Genomic DNA, 15829 nt, shown 5'->3' on the forward strand with positions numbered 1-15829 from the left:
ATCTTGGCTCGGTAGAATGTCCAGGTCTGTTTGCCGCAGCTTCGGAGGGATGCCTCCGACCCACTTATAAGTCCAGGTTGATCACGACTCCGCACGCGAAGTGGGATAAATGGCGTTGACTAGTGTTGGAGTATTAGGGTTAGACCAGTATCCATGTTACTGGGTTGTAGAGAATACAACCATCTTACACAGACAACAAAACTCGAAACGGCCGACAGGGACCTTTACTCGGTGTCGTCAACACTATGTATAACTTTATGAGAAAATGATAAATTGCTGGAAAACATTTACTACATCCGGAACACATTCTATATCTGCCTTGAGCAGGCTCAGCCACTGAAATTGACACCGATTGAATTCTAGCTGTAATTGAGTTGCCAGTCCAGTGGTTTCTGGGCCACTTGAACAGGACCAATTTCGCCTCCTGGTGCTCGTCGCTTCTGCCAAGTCTCGATCTCGCGATGGTCCACAAAATTTCCATGCAATCCCAAGCGGAGCTTCAGTGGTAGATGAACGGTCGCAACCGGGCCTGCAGCTACATGGAGCGCGTCGACTATCACAATATCGTTTCGAAGAACATCGAGACGATTGACAAAGGCAATCAGCCATCCTTCTCCTTCTTCCCCGCCCTGCTTAGGAATGAAAGTCGGCTCTTGAAATGTGGCGCATGGACCCGCCCAGAGCACATCCTCGGTCTGACCGTTCCAGGTGTAATGGCCCAGGCAATTGAAGAGTCCTCCAGCCGGTGAGCCGCACTTTGCCGCATCATATTCTTTGGTCGGGTCAATGCGAGCCTGCCAAAAATGATTATATTTCTTGGTGACGAATCGATGATCGATTCTGGAAAACTCTCCTGAGGTATCCCACCGGACTGCTGGCCTGACGTGGGATCCTGTCTCAGCGTTCGGATCCAATATCCAGCGATGGGTAATGCTCTGCAGTCGATTTCTGGCTCCTAGGTTACTGGCCTCTTCTCCATCCGGTGGGAAGAAGAAGAACACGTTTCCATCGGCTACTGTGAGGTCAAAGACGATTTGACCGTCATCGTTTTCGTAACAGCCAGCGACATGTCCATGAAAGGCTACAGTATGTGTCAGAAGCTAGTTAGGCAGTTTTTGTTAGGAGAAAGGATATCTTACCATTCTCTGCCTGTAGCCAGACAATATCTTCGGGTTTGCCACCCCTCCTTGGGACAATTCCATACCATTGACTCTCGTTTGGGTCCCATGCCCAGTGATTACCACCCATCTTCAGACGATCGACCGAGCATTTTAAGGGTGTTAGTGGAAGAACAACGTAGTTCTTTGAGATGCCACAATCGTGTATCATCCCGCAAAATGGAGACTTATACCATGTCTCCTGGGTCTTCCTCCCGTTGGTGTCGATTGTGTAAACAACAATATCGCAAGATCCGTCATTGCCATCACCTCCGGCCTCGTATGCAAAGCAAATCATCTCGCGTGTTTCCGGATCGAATTTGGGATGTGCTGTGAAAGTAGGAGATCTGACTTGCCCTTCGAAGTCATAACGGCCAATGGTCTCCAGCGTAACTGGGTCCATAGCATATGGAGGCCCATCTTCCTTAGAGGCTAGCAACATCCCTCGCCAGAAGGTAATGTTGGTGTTTGCCACAGTTCGAATAACTCCCTTCACGGATTCTGAATCGGTATAAGGATTGCGGTATTTGCCAAACAGACTCTTTCGAGCTGCCGTCTCTGCATGAAAGCGATCTGTTTTGGCATAACGTTGTTTGAAGTCTGCATGGCCTTCCTGAATTCGGATAGCCGTGATGCTTCCATCTCCACTGAAATGGATATCTTCCTCAAAAATTGGCGGATATCTCTGATCTGGCTGTATTCTGTAGAAAGTCCCATCAATCTCCGGTGGAATCTCTCCGTCGACTTCAAGATCCACGATATCGCCCTCCAATCGACACGGTGCATTAAATGTTTGGAAGACAGGTGTATTCGGGTATTTGACCTGTTTGCCCGTCTTACGACCCTTGACATATGGATAATCGATCGACTTTGCCACGTCGTAGATATGAGCCATGTCTCTAATTCGATTTAGCTGGCAACTTTTCGTATTGGAAGTGATTATGAATTACGAGGCTTATATCACACCTTCCGTTGCTGGATCGGAGTTTTCTATCCGATGGCAAAAGCCGTTGTGATCCCATGCGACTTCTCGGTATATTGTTTCCGCGCTTCATCTCGCTCCCGGCAAACGCGATCCTCAGAAATGCCGATGGAGTAGAAATGCTTTCCCTACAGTTTAGGAGCTTTTGAAATTCCTTAATGTTAATTTTTATACTAGAACATCATTGTCTTCTACCTCGCAAGATAGTTTCTTCTATTGTACCAAGCAAGCACGATCATGGTTTCTAAAGGCACTAGTGCAGTTGAAGAGGCGGTCATCAGTCCCAGCACAGCGTGGAGACGGCAGCTGAATCATAACCATACTGAAATTGACCCAGCGCTATAAAGATGCAAATGCGAAAAACACGCTTCTCTTTCCATATTAAAGACAAAAATCGATTGTCATTGTTCAAGTTCTCGTGGGCGTCCACCATAGCGACTTCACGAAAAGAACTTTGCAACTACAATTGGAAGATCTCGCGTATCATGAAGCGAGATCTAGCGACTATTTGAAAAGGGAATATATTAATTAAAGTCGGGGTCTTTGGGACACTTACTTCGCGCAGCTGGTCGCCAATTCTCTCGGATGGCTCATGCAGTGTTTTGGAGTCCGGATGGCATCGGCTGCAATAATCCGAACGGTTGTTATGGCTCGGCATTCCCGACTGAGTTCAGGCTGAAGCAAGCAGATCCAATATAAAATGAAGCGAGTTATTAAATCAAGTTCTATGTATATTGCTCCGGCAGGATCTCCTAACTCCCTTATTATCGATATATCTAGGATCATGGCGGATTCCCAACAAATCACCACTCTGGTGGATCAAGTGGAGACTCTGGCTAATGAAGTTGTTAGACTGAGAGGTGAAACCTCATTCATTCTTTTTGCCGTTGAAGTTACTCATATTGCCATAGGTGAATCGGATGTCAGGAAGCTTCATCACAAATACGGCTACTATTTGGACAAATGCCTTTACAAAGAGGTACGCCAGTCTCGGCTACACGTCTTCAGAGACCGCAGACTGATAACCCAGTAGGTCGCCTCGCTGTTCGCCGATCATCCAGACACATATGTCCAGTTCCTGAACGGCCGCTACCGAGGGAAGGAGGGAGTTCATCGCCTTTACATTGAGCGGTTCGCCAAAAGATTCGTGGCCGGTCGCAACGGTCCGATTGATGGATGGCTGCTAGATCACCTCATGGCACAAGACATTATTGATTTCGATCCACAGGCAGGAAGAGCGAAGGCTAGAATCCGTGCCTTCATGAGTGCAGGAACTCACGAGTCCATGTCCCCGAACTTTCCTGGTGGCTATCGACAGTGGTGGGAAGGCGGCCTGTACGAGAATGAGTACATTCTACAGGATGGGGTGTGGAAAATCCTTCGTCTTCGCTATTTCCCATTCTGGCACGGATCTTTCGAGACAGGCTGGAAGGGAGCAAAAGAGTTCGTCCCCTTGTTCAAGGAGACGCAGCCGGCGGATCCACTGGGCCCTGATGAGATAGTTGACGACTTTGTTCTTTGGCCTGACACTCGGGTGATACCTTTCCACTACAAGCATCCAACTACTGGCGATGAAGTGGCCGAAGAGGACATGAGAGCCCCTCACTGGCTAGAAGACGCTAGTACTGCCCCGCCGGCTCGGGTGATCGCAGACTGGGGATTCTGAGAGCGGGCTTCTTATCATAGTCCTTCAGAAGGTTCAATCAAATGATAGCATCAATACAGCCATTTATATCAAATAGTAACTCTTCCTGGTATAAAGATACTGTCTGCCATCACATAAGCCCTTCGCTCGCGTACGTAAATCAAGCTGTTAGCGTAACGATTCCCCATGTGGCCTGGCCAGTCCCACCCACCCACATGGATCGTTTGCCGCAAACCCCGCAGTCCCCAGTTTCGTACCGGAAGCCCCACAGCCTTGTGCTTAACCAAGATCTGACAGCTTCCTGATTTCAATGGATCATCGATCATTTCATGATGGCGGGCCACCGTAAGACGGGTCGAAAACATCGTACGGCCATGAGCTGTGACCGTTGTAGAAGCCGCAAGACAAAGGTAAACACTCGAATCTCGATGGATGGACCCTAAGACTCGACTAACAGAACCTCCCTTTTATTATGCTCATTAGTGCAATAGTCCAGGTATTTTTATATCCTTGGGAACCTTTTCTTGTCTTGTTACGTGATGCATATGAGGCTGATGAGTATACGCATTGTTGAAAACTCAGTCCCCGGCCCTTGTGATTACTGTCGCACCACCGGGGCAGAATGTCATATAGATCTGGGACGGCGACGTCAGAGGCCATACTACTTCGTTTCGGAGGAAGAGTTTCGAAATATGCAAGATATACTGAGCCACTATCTCCCAGAAGCCAGCCTCAGCCCCGAGAACCTTCGCTCCCTTGCTGCGGAGTGCAAAAGCAAGACTTCCCACAATATCTCACACGATTTGCCGGCTTCTCCCCTTTCTCTATCTCCCATATTCCAAACCGCTTCGTCTTCTGGTTTAGGAAACGAATCTTATGCGTCGTCGGCTGAAAATATGAGCAATATAGCGGAATGGGAGAAAGATTCAGAAAACCTCGTTTTACAGGAGGTTTTCGGTCTACATCAGCGATCAGGATGCCTGCTAGAAGATTCGCAAGGGGAATATCGTAAGTTTTAGTTGTTTTTAACATTAATCATTACTACAAGGCCTATAATCTGATATGGGACAGGTTATATGGGTTCTGAGTCGGGGTTACCCTTCAATGCCGCCATTCGCTGCTTCAAAAACAAAGAAAGATTGCACATACCGACGACACCCGATGTGATTCCAGGGATGGTCACAGTGTCGATGCCTCTTCCTACCGAGACTAATATGAAAACCGACGTACATTTGCCCCCTCAGGAAACTTGTCAAAAATTGGTTATGCGATATTTCGAAGAAGTTCATTCGTTGTATTGGCTTTATTCATCCGAAAGATTTCACGGCCAGTTGGAGGAGACATATAGAGCCCCATCACAAGATCTGACAGCATCTTGGAAATGTGCCCTATATTCCATCTTTGCAATCGGAGGCCTTGGGTCACCATACCCAGAAGAACTTCCTCATTACACCGTCCCGGGAGAATATCTCCAGCATGCGAAGTCTTTCGTCTCCGGGGTATGCGATGAAGGAAGCCTCGATAGTGTCCGTGCTATGCTATTATTGGTATGCGATTTGGTCATTTTTGAACAATAGGGGTTCTGACTTGATCACCAGGCAACGGCTATGCAATCACATGGATTCTCAAACCCCGCCTATCTATATACCAGTCTCGCTGTGCATATTGCCTGTTCTCTAGGGCTTCACTGTGACAAGTATTGCACCTCTTATGGAGGTGTTGAGAAAGAGCATGCGAGGCGGATATGGTGGTCTCTGGTCGTATTTGACCAAGACCTTGCATTGAGGCTGGGTAAGCCCTGTGCAACCGAAGATGCGTGGCAGCCACTCTTGCCATCTGAAGTGGTAAGATTTTCTTCCCTTTCATTAGTTCTCCAGGCCCCGCTAGTGTAGATGATTTTAACTTGGATATCCAGATCTTGCCTTCCGGTCCCTATAGTCCTCCTGGATACTTGGCTGTGTGCAGTACCTTAAGCCAGCTAGGCAAAACAGCTCGTTGTAATCTGTATAAAAACCCACTTATGCGCGGTCAGCTACTGGAAATGGGATCTGTGAAGCTCTTGATGACTTCATTACAGGAGTGGGCCGACACCCTCCCACCACATCTGAGCATTTCTACTCCAGCAGCGCCACTTCTACGCCGACCAATTGCCATTCTTCATTTGAGATATCATAGTATTCAGCTCCTGATTGGCCGGTCATTTTTACTATACCGCCTTATGTGTCGAAAGAGGCAACAGGAGAGCTTGATGAAGTCGCCTTGTCTTGAGCATTTCACTGAGGTCTGTCTGAGTTCTGCTGAAAAAATGTTAGGGATTCTGGAGACGATGATATCTGAAAGCACTTATTCAAGATTAATTGCTTTGGACTTTTACTATGCCTTGGATATCCTGCAGATCTTCCTTTCGGTATTTGCTCTAACGAAAGGCGAGAAGCAATTCGAAGACATATGCTCCTGTCTGAAGGTGCTCCAAACAATGGGAACAACGGGATTTGGGGCTAGGATGATTTCCGAAGTCCTCTACGAGCTCATGGAGTGGGGACTATTCCCTGATCATTCAGATCCTTTGCATTGCCTAGATACTTCCTTACTTGATCTGGATACTATGAGTGAGTTTTACGATCGGTAAGCCTGTCTTTTATTTCGCCTTTAATTAAATATATCACTGATTTTCAATAGTATGTTTGGGAGCTTTGATATCTCAGTTGATCAGACTTCGAGTGCAATACTATCCAGCTTCGATGACTCGATAATTACTGATGACATGCTGATGCAAGACATTCTCCACCCTTAAGCTGGGTCTTGTGAGGAGTGGTTCAGTTCTTGATCCCTTCAAGAACTTTCTGACCGGTTTCGAAAAGACGACACTCCTTAGCTTTGGGCTGAAACTTCTGCATCAAATTTGCGATATCTCTATCTCTGGAACTGATAGCCAGCTGCACGGCTGCCTTCTTTGTCTGTCGGTGATTGGTCGTGTTCTTTGTATTGCGGCAGATCACCACTCTCGGAAACGCGAAAGTGATCTAAAACACCTTCATGGTAGTATATCAAGAAGAGTGGACGTTTGCAGGTGGGGGGACGAAGTACCTGCGAAATCATCGATGCCAATTAACCTTCATTTGAGTACAAATTGCGACATCTAACAAGATACTTGAGGGTTAGAGAAGGTCCTCAACCAGAGCGTACATGGAACTCCCATGTTTGTAACATTCTCGAGCAGCCTAACACAAATGTGGTTGTCGCTACCCTCTCGCGCCTCTTTCTGACGCCAGAGTAATGAGTCCGCGTTTGTATGTCCTATTTATCAGGCGACCAATCCCTGGCGGCTTCTCTTTCACTTCCTACCCCGCCCAGTTTTGTCCCACTTCCTGTCAGGACCGAAGGACCTGAGTGAGAGAGTATTTGCACCGTTTGGTTTGGTTCTACTTCTACATTATCCTAAATTCGGACATCTTTCAAAGTTTCGTATAAAGAACGTCATCATATTCGAACCTGAACATCTCAATTTCCTCTCGGATTTCCACCATGTCGAACAACCCCCTTACACTTGGAGAAGTCGTCACCAACACCAACCCTGCACACTTCCCCGGACCCGAGCCCTTGACTGGCCAACATGTGACACTGGAGCGCCTCACGCAGAGCCATTTCCCGGGCCTTTATGAGAACATAGGGTCTCATGCCGACCTCTGGGCATGCTGGCCTGACGAGCCAGCCAGCACGGCTTCCGAATTCGATGACTACCTGAACAAGATCCTCAAAATGAGCGACCTTGCGATTTACGCCGTCTTGCTTCTTTCCGGACCGAACAAAGGCAAAGCAGTCGGCCTTGCCTTTGCTTTTTCCGAAGATCGTCTCTCCAATCGAGTTGCCGAGCTCGGACTCTTCTATGGTCCTCAGTTACAGAAGAGCAAGGCGGGGACAGAAGTGGTCTATCTTCTCAGTGGTCTCCTTTTCGAGTTGAATCATCGAAGATTACAATGGAAGACCAATTCCTTAAATCTCCAGTCTAGGAAGGCTGCAGAGAGGTATGGGTTTGTCTACGAAGGGACATTTAGACAACATCAGATCAATAAAGGGAGGAACAGAGACTCTTCTTGGTATTCCATCATAGATTCTGAATGGCCATTGTGCAAGAAAGCGTTTGAAAAGTGGTTGGAAGATGGAAATTTTGATGAGCAGCAACGGCAGAGACGTAGTTTAGAGGAGATAAGAGAGAGTCTAAAGTAGGTAGTTACGGTATCAACATATTCCATTCTTGCTGTTAGGGACTCGGATACCCTCATCCGAAACTGGGATATCGCAGATGCTGAGAAACAAAGGCGGAAATGAGCGCGGGAGGCTAATTATTTGAGGAGTATACTGGAGATGGATTTACATACATGTATGTAACTTTTGGATGGGTTGTCTTCCGCTAAGCCACAATGAGACGCAAGTATACTCACTGATTCTCGCTCTAATAAATGATATTCTACATCCTCAAGCTGATATCGAAATGTTCTCACTTGTATTCACTTTTCACATAACTACTTTTGTTTCTATAAAACCCCTCCATCTAGTGCAGCCGCTCGATAACCTTGAGCAGATCCGCAGATACACCCATGGCAGTGACATCACCACCAGCCCCGGCACCCTGCACAATAAGTGGGTTGGCACCGTACCGCTTGGTGTAGAAGCTGATGATGTTGTCGCTGCCTTTCAGGCCGGCAATGGCACTGTCTTTGTCGAAGTATTGCAGGCCAACCTTGACAGCCTTGTCAGCAACATCGATGCTGCCAACATAACGCACAACCTTGCCCTGCTTCTCTGCCGTGTCCTTGATGCTAGACATCTGGGTATCAAACTCGGGCAGACGAGTCATGAATTGGGTGATTCCCTCTGACGAGGACGGGAGCGCAGCCAGCTCGGCTGGAATGAGCGACTCAATTGGGAAGGCATCAGGGCGGGCAACCTCGAGACCAGCCAGACGGGCCAGGATGGTCAGCTTGCGTGCCACATCCATGCCGTTCAGGTCGTCGCGAGGGTCCGGCTCAGTATAGCCCAGGTCCTTGGCCTGGGCGACGACAGCGCTCCATTGCGCATTCGAAGAGCCGGAGGCAGGGGCAAAAGTGTTGAACAGGAACGACAGTGTACCCGAGAAAACACCCTCGATACGAGTAACCTCATCACCAGTTGCAACCAGGTCCTTCAGGGTCGACAGCACCGGCAGCCCAGCGCCAACCGTACTCTCGTGGTACACCAGGGCTTTGCCCTGCGCGGCCGAAGCGAAAATATCCTTCCATAGAGACAGATCGTCAGAGAAACCCTTCTTGTTCGGGGTCACCACCGACACGCCCTTCTTCAGGAAGATTGGGTACGTCCGCGCCAGATTGATGTCTGACGTGTTGTCCACCAGGACTGCTCGCCCCGGCGCGGAGGCGAGGTAGTTCGCCATCTCCTCTGCGGGTAGAGCACCGGTCTTGGTCAGAGAGGGGGTCGCGGCGGCAGTCGCCCAGTCGGCCGCGGGGATGGCCGGTGAGTACGCCGGTGTCGGGGCGAGGAGGGTTTGAGATGAGCGGGCAAGGAGGATCAGCTGCGGAGCATTGGGTAGGCGCGCAAGCTGCGAGAGGAATGCGGTGCCGACACCGCCGACGCCTAATCATGTCAACTGTGTTCTCTTAGGTAGAAGCTGATGGGTTTTGTACCAACGACGCCGAGATAGATAGGGCTGGCGGACATAATGTGGTTCAATGGGGTGGGTTTTTGGAGTAGGTGGTTCAAATTGCAACAGGGTATTTCTCAGTGAGCAGGGCGTCTGCAGGCACGCAATTGCAACAATTCAAGCTCCGAAAAAGAATAATATACGAAGTTCTTCAGATCGAATGTTGGCCGTGGGGTCGCGGGGCAGCGAAATCGGGCTGAGTCATATGCTGAGTCATTTTCCATCACATTCCTAAGGCAGTAGCTCTCTCTTATCGTTATCGTTATCGCAACTACTCTTTCTTGCCTCTCCTTCTCTCTCTCTCTCTCTTTCAATCCACCAAGATGCCACCCAATCCACCATCCTCCTCCTTATACGGAAAGCCGCGCTCCAAATCCAGTACACAAGCAAACCAACCTTCTTCCTCTAACCTCTCCTTCACGACCCAACTATCCTCACTCATCTCCCAGGGCTCTTCCGAATCCACCTCCCGAGGACGCCCACGTCCATCCAAAGCCGCAAAAGCCGACCTCTTCTCCAAGCCCAACAAGGGATCCCAAAAGCGCGCCGCAGCGGATTTGGAAGATGAATCCTCAAAGCAAGTCCACCAGCGCAGCCAAGACATCGGGTCCGTGGACGCTGCGGCGCTGGGCCGGTCAAAGCGGCGCATGGAGGAGAAGGTGCGCATGTATGAGGATATGAAGAAAGGGATGTATCTCGCGGGAGATAGCAGCGACGACGAGGAGGGAGCAAATAAAGAGGACTACGCAGCGCGATTAAGGCGGAAAGAGCGCGAGGGGTTAGTGGACTTCGATAAGAAATGGGCGGATGAGGAACGGAAGAGAGACGATGGATCCGATGACGAGGAGGAATCCGAAGAGGATGATAATGCATCTATCATATCCTACGAAGATGAACTGGGACGGTCTCGTCGCGGGACAAGGGCCGAAGCTGCGCGCGCGGCCCGCGAAAAGGAACAAGACAGTCGACAGGGCGGCGCAAGCGGGGATCGTTGGAGGCCCTCACGTCCGGACAATCTCATCTACGGTGAAACGGTCCAGTCGCAGGCTTTCAATCCGGACACCGACGTTGCGTCGCACATGGCGCATCTTGCGACGAGGCGAGATCGATCACCTACGCCTCCAGAGAATATGCACTACGATGCAGATGCGGAGGTGCGCAATCGGGGGACGGGTTTTTATGCATTTTCGAGAGACGAGGAGGAGCGCAAGAAGCAGATGGAGGAGCTGCTGAGTGCGCGTGGTGAGACGCAGCGGGAGAGGGAGGCACAGCAGGCGCGAAGAGCAGTGCGAGAGGCTGCTAAGGATGAACGGCGCGCGAAGATTCAGGAGCTAAGGAATAAGAGACTGGCTGAGAGGTTCTTGGCTGATTTGCAGCCGGGGACTGAAGTGGTTCCGACGGAGTAAACCTTGCATAACGGCTTCGCGTTCTTTGTTTTTAGAGATACCCTCATGTTTACAACTATACGGTATGGAGAAAATGCACTCGAGCTAAGTTCATTTTCAAAGTCGATGGAAGGAAGTATAGGAAGTCCCTTTTCAAGGGGTCTAATATGAGAACCGCCCACCCTCGGGGTAATCCGGACCCAGAAGAGGTGGGAGTCCAAAAGAACAAACCAAAAATGCCGCCCTCTAAGTCAAAACACAAAACCCAATCCGACTTTTGAATCATCATCAATCATATCAACGTATATTCATCAGTCATTCCCACAACAGGAGTTCTGGGAGGAAGATGGAGAAGAAATTCCCATCATCTGACAATAGTCAGCGCAGCTAGTTCCGCTATCGTATCCAGAAACCCGTCGGCATCTAATTGTCAGAAAATCAGCATCACTCTCGGCAATATCAAGTACGGACAACCCACCATCCGAGGTCAGAAACGTCAAGATAAACCCTCCCCGAGGCGTTTGCGGTGCATTATAGTCATCTGCAGACATCAAGATGGCAGGTCTCAGGTCGCGAATTAGAACTTTCTCTGGGCCTGTGCGGCGGAGCCAGCCCGAGGTCCCAAGGTAGGATGTTATGAAGGCTGTCCAGACGGGTGTGCTATTTTGATGAGCGTTAGTTCACTGTAAGAGGTTTACTGGGAGGGGGCATATTGTTCATACCGTTTTAGTTCTCCCCGGTGAACAGATGCCTGCAATCTCACAGCCCCGGTTACCGTATCCTGATATACGCGCAGGGCATGCGGAAAGCCGTCGTCGATAATTTGTCTGGGCGAGGTTCAGTACTATAATTTGGTAAAAGATAATGACGACTCACCCTCCGTAAATCTCCCCTTCTTCATTCAACTCATAGTCTCGAATATATTCGACCGGCCTCCCCGCATCCTGGGAGCGAAGCGCGAGAAAAGTGACGTAGAATAAGACTAGAGCTGTTCATCATGAAACATCAATAAGATAATTCTCTTTTCACCCAAGGAACTGGTGGTTGAACATACTTTCGATGTTTGTAAAACTAAGATTTGCCCACATCACAAGTTCAGTCCCCTGGCGTCGTCTGCGACATAGTTGCAGGCACGAGCCGTCTCGAGCAATCTCCAGCATGTTGAGTGGTATGCAGGAGTACTCGCTCGGACGGCTGCGGTGCGGAGTTTTGCAGAGCATGCGAGCACGGTGGTCGTTTGGACGTAGATGAAAGGCCACGCGCATGTCGTTACCGTCAGCGAAGGCTCTAGAATGAAAGTTAGTAAGGCAAGGTCCTTTTGGGGTGGTTGGCGGGATAGAGCTGGCTTACAATTGGAGGACTTCTTGAAAGCCTGCCTCTCGAAGCCATTGTTTAATTCCCGGGTCAGATTTTCCGTAACATTCCGATCTGCAGGGCATTGTTAACGATATTCATTTATGACTGGTATTGTTCATAGTTCATCGTACCGGGATTCCGGGGCAGGAATAGGTGTATCTGTGTCAGGGCTTGAGAAGACTTCCTTTGCCCAGTGGTACTTGATCGCATCATTGGCCGACTGGCTGGTCGTAGTGGTTGTTGCCGTCGTCGACCCTGTCAATGGCGAGCTCGGCGCATCAGGGGCTTGCGGTGGAACATCAAAGGTGCCGGATGCAGGTGACTGCGGTAAGGAACCCGGCGGGCGAGGGCGCTCGTACGATCGACGAGCGCGCGGTCTACGGTCACTGGCTGGACTCCTTGGTTCTGTATTGGTGTCGCTGGAGGACGGGTTGCGGCCGAGATTCATACGTTCCAGTCGGGGCGCCAGTCGCTGATCCTGCGTGGCCAGCAGGGTCTTAAGGCTATTCCTAGATCTGGACAGGAGTGAAAGATTTGGTTCTTTGCTGCAATTTCTCAACGTAAGCATTATTCTGGAGACACAAACAGCCCTAAACACTTACTTTTGCACCACATCGGTTATCTCCCCTAGGAAGGATTTATACTTTGCCAGCCGGGTTGTGAGCGAATATTGCGATTCATCCCAGAAGAAGCGGTTCATAGCAACCCAGGTGCGCCTATACTGCTCGGTTGGAACATTCCCGCTATCGAGCTGGCCAAAGAAATCAAAGACATCCTGACATGTGTACTTCAAGCTACCGCGCACCAATTCAATGTCTGCATGGGCGCGGGCGAAGCCGCGCTTATAGCGCGGATCCTTGATCAATGCATCGATGGTGGTAAACGACGCGCTGAGGCCATACAGATCCGAGATGAGGCGGGTGATCTCGGTCTTGTGCTCTGGGAGAGGGACGCGGAACGCCTGAAAGCCGGCGGCGACGTCTTCGGCGTTCTCGGCTGACGTGCGCAGGGCCATGGTCTCAGACTTGTGAGTGGTCAGGCCATGAATTTTAGATTTTTCCTACTATTATGTGTGTGATTTGTTTCAAGTGGAGGGGAGGGGGTTTGGTTGCTCGTGTTCTCGTGGGGCAGAGACAGCGCCAGACAAGGAACAACACAAGCCAACGACGCTCGGATGCAGATAAGATTATATTTTGGCAATTAACTAAGGAAAATTGGAAAACTGCACGTGCGACCATGCGGCTCTTGTTTCCAGTTGACTTTTTGACGTGTTCGTGTGGGAATGGCGGGGCCCGCGGTGGAGCCCTATAGGGAGGGGAAGGATCAGGGATGCTGAAGAGACTGAGTCATGATCTATTCTAACTGCATCTATGTAATCCTAATTAATATTATGCATAATATGCGAGTCCTTAGGCTTATCCCGAAGCCGCTCCTCCGACTTGCTGCCGGTTAATACCCAACTTTCTCCGTCACCAGTTCGCTAGAGAGCATGTCCAGTCCGTATCCCGGGACGATATTCAGGAATGTACTTGCTGGGATTCAACTATGTAATAGGAGTCCCTATCCCAGCAACCAACCACCCCAGATGGCCGGCGGGAACTACTCTATTTGGACACCAGCGTGCCCACGACATTCAAAACCAGGTGATGGTGACCCCGCCGGACATTATCTAGGTGTAGCCTTTGACGCACCCGTAATACAGGTGACTCCCATATGCAGAGCAGTAGACAACGACTCGACATGTAGCGTACGGAGAGGGAAATCTCTCGGTTTCGGATATTGGTCTTACTTGTGAGACTGGGACGAGGCTGTGAATCCGGTAAACAAGATTAAGCTCGACGCGGTTCCTGAATAAATGGATTGTAAAGTAAAAGATCGAATCATATCCATGAATCCAGGGGAAGTAAGGCCACCACAGACAACTATTGGATCGCTGGTTGATAAGATCTCCGTCTAGCGTGTATTCTCTTCTCAGCCTCACGAAGATGTGGTGACAACTGTATACTAGGAGTACAACCAAGCTTGGCTTTCTCCTTATTGGTGGATACAGTCTGCACTTCTGAGGTAATCCATTGTTCAGAGCTCAACCATTATATATCTTGGACAACCTCATTGTTGTCTGAAAGAAAGACAAGAATGCAACACCACATGTATCAGTCTCTGCAGCGACATACCCTTCAAACCGAGAAAAACAGATGCTTCAAGTCCACCACAGTGACGAATAGCCACTGCACGCTGCATTTGTAAAGAGGCATTGACACGTATCTCCCATTAATCACTAGATCAGGGCGAGCAACCGGGTCAGCCGGAACAACCATGATCCGATGCGTTCAGGGCAAAAAGTAAACAAAGGGAGCTTGGGCCACCGCATAGTGTTTGCAATGGAGGTCTCGAATCATCATTATTGGCAGGGACATAGGAACGGTTCATTCGACTAGTATACAGCCTAGGCTCGCCCTGCCGGATCTTCGCAAGCAGCGCGCCCGAAGTAAAAAGAGCGAGGAGGATGCGCAGGAGAGAAAACCATATTCCCATTTAACACGAAGACATTGAAACCCCTTTCATACTCGAGAGAAGAATAAGTTCAATCAAAAAGCAAAGGAGAACCACCGTCATCCCATCCCAGAAGCCGTGCATGACAAAAATAACGAGAAGAAAATAAACCAGTGACACAATTAACGAAGTGAGGGAGGGAAAAGGGAAGAAACGACACCAACGCCCAGCGGCCCTGACACTTGGTAGAGCGGCAACATGACGTTTAGGACGACTCTTCCTCCTCCTCTTCGGCAGCCTTCTATTCGGGGGTTAGTGCGGGATATGAAAGAAAAGGGATCAATCCGTCTTACGTTGGCGTAGGCCTTCTTCTCCTCCTCGTAGCGCTTGCGGTCAGTGGCAGCCTTGGCATCATAGGGCTTGCGCTCGGATTCGGTCAGGGCCTTCCACCTGTCACCAAGGCTCTTGCCGACCTGGCCTGGAGGGTTGTTAGTAACTATATACCCCAAAGAGCGCGACTGTAACCCGTCGCGACGGGGTGAAAGTCTTACCGAAGCTGATGCCGGGGTTCTCCTCGCGAACCTTGTCGCGGTTGTCGTTGGCGAAGAACATGTAGGCCGACAGAGCACGCTTGGGCGCGTTGGGGTCTGCGGGACCGAGTCAGTTGGGGGGGTTCCCAGGACTGCAGACGCGTCGGTCGCGTCCATTGCAGGTTGCGATTGACTTACCCTTCTTGCGGCGCTGGACCTTACCGCCAGTGGCGGCCTTGCGGGTGGACTTCTCCTTAGGCATGGTGACTGGGGATAGGTGGTTAGATTTGAGCAGATACCGAGCGCGACAGCGACCCGAAAACAAGGAGTGGGATTTGACGGGAATCAATGGCAGCGAATAACAGAAAGGAACAGACGAGGACGGGGGTCAACACAGCGGAGAGAGGAGTGGGAAGAGCGCGTGGTGCGCGTTGACGGCGGTCGCAAACCACGCGCCCACACGTCACGACCGGTCGCCAGCGGATAGATGAATGGAAAAAGCGCGCGAGAAATACTTACTTGAGTGGTTTGAGTAGATGAAAGATCTAGAGATCAAGCGCGAATTGAGCTAATGAAGAGCGCG

The 15829-nt window shown here is 50.0% G+C and overlaps 7 protein-coding genes across 7 annotated transcripts; 3 read left to right on the forward strand and 4 right to left on the reverse strand.

Annotated features, from left to right (window-relative positions):
- Nucleotides 1–359: 359 nt before the first annotated feature.
- N7510_011113 (carotenoid oxygenase family protein) lies at nucleotides 360–2052 on the reverse strand (the record flags this gene model as incomplete). The annotated part of the gene is made up of 2 exons (XM_056983038.1): nucleotides 360–1081; nucleotides 1140–2052. The coding sequence occupies 2 exons, from the start codon at nucleotides 2050–2052 to the stop codon at nucleotides 360–362; spliced, it is 1635 nt and encodes a 544-aa protein (XP_056828532.1).
- An 871-nt stretch (nucleotides 2053–2923) lies between these two features.
- N7510_011114 (nuclear transport factor 2 family protein) lies at nucleotides 2924–3805 on the forward strand (the record flags this gene model as incomplete). The annotated part of the gene is made up of 2 exons (XM_056983039.1): nucleotides 2924–3118; nucleotides 3173–3805. The coding sequence occupies 2 exons, from the start codon at nucleotides 2924–2926 to the stop codon at nucleotides 3803–3805; spliced, it is 828 nt and encodes a 275-aa protein (XP_056828533.1).
- A 3504-nt stretch (nucleotides 3806–7309) lies between these two features.
- N7510_011115 (GNAT family N-acetyltransferase) lies at nucleotides 7310–8011 on the forward strand (the record flags this gene model as incomplete). Its single annotated transcript, XM_056983040.1, has 1 exon — nucleotides 7310–8011. One exon carries the CDS (start codon nucleotides 7310–7312, stop codon nucleotides 8009–8011), a length of 702 nt encoding a protein of 233 aa, XP_056828534.1.
- Nucleotides 8012–8336: 325 nt separating this feature from the next.
- N7510_011116 (homoserine dehydrogenase) lies at nucleotides 8337–9499 on the reverse strand (the record flags this gene model as incomplete). The annotated part of the gene is made up of 2 exons (XM_056983041.1): nucleotides 8337–9415; nucleotides 9466–9499. The coding sequence occupies 2 exons, from the start codon at nucleotides 9497–9499 to the stop codon at nucleotides 8337–8339; spliced, it is 1113 nt and encodes a 370-aa protein (XP_056828535.1).
- Nucleotides 9500–9805: 306 nt separating this feature from the next.
- Nucleotides 9806–10888, forward strand: N7510_011117 (CCDC174 family protein; the record flags this gene model as incomplete). Its single annotated transcript, XM_056983042.1, has 1 exon — nucleotides 9806–10888. The coding sequence occupies one exon, from the start codon at nucleotides 9806–9808 to the stop codon at nucleotides 10886–10888; it is 1083 nt and encodes a 360-aa protein (XP_056828536.1).
- Nucleotides 10889–11231: 343 nt separating this feature from the next.
- Nucleotides 11232–13238, reverse strand: N7510_011118 (uncharacterized protein; the record flags this gene model as incomplete). Its single annotated transcript, XM_056983043.1, has 8 exons — nucleotides 11232–11290; nucleotides 11346–11527; nucleotides 11590–11694; nucleotides 11744–11849; nucleotides 11922–12154; nucleotides 12218–12295; nucleotides 12355–12768; nucleotides 12826–13238. The coding sequence occupies 8 exons, from the start codon at nucleotides 13236–13238 to the stop codon at nucleotides 11232–11234; spliced, it is 1590 nt and encodes a 529-aa protein (XP_056828537.1).
- Nucleotides 13239–14981: 1743 nt separating this feature from the next.
- On the reverse strand, nucleotides 14982–15508 carry nhp6 (high-mobility group nucleosome-binding protein; the record flags this gene model as incomplete). Its single annotated transcript, XM_056983044.1, has 4 exons — nucleotides 14982–15017; nucleotides 15070–15194; nucleotides 15268–15363; nucleotides 15445–15508. The coding sequence occupies 4 exons, from the start codon at nucleotides 15506–15508 to the stop codon at nucleotides 14982–14984; spliced, it is 321 nt and encodes a 106-aa protein (XP_056828538.1).
- Between the last annotated feature and the right edge of the window lie 321 nt (nucleotides 15509–15829).

The sequence above is a fragment of the Penicillium lagena genome (assembly GCF_028827675.1).
Source record: "Penicillium lagena strain IBT 129212 chromosome Unknown utg000008l_segment0_segment0, whole genome shotgun sequence".
NCBI lineage: Eukaryota > Fungi > Ascomycota > Eurotiomycetes > Eurotiales > Aspergillaceae > Penicillium > Penicillium lagena.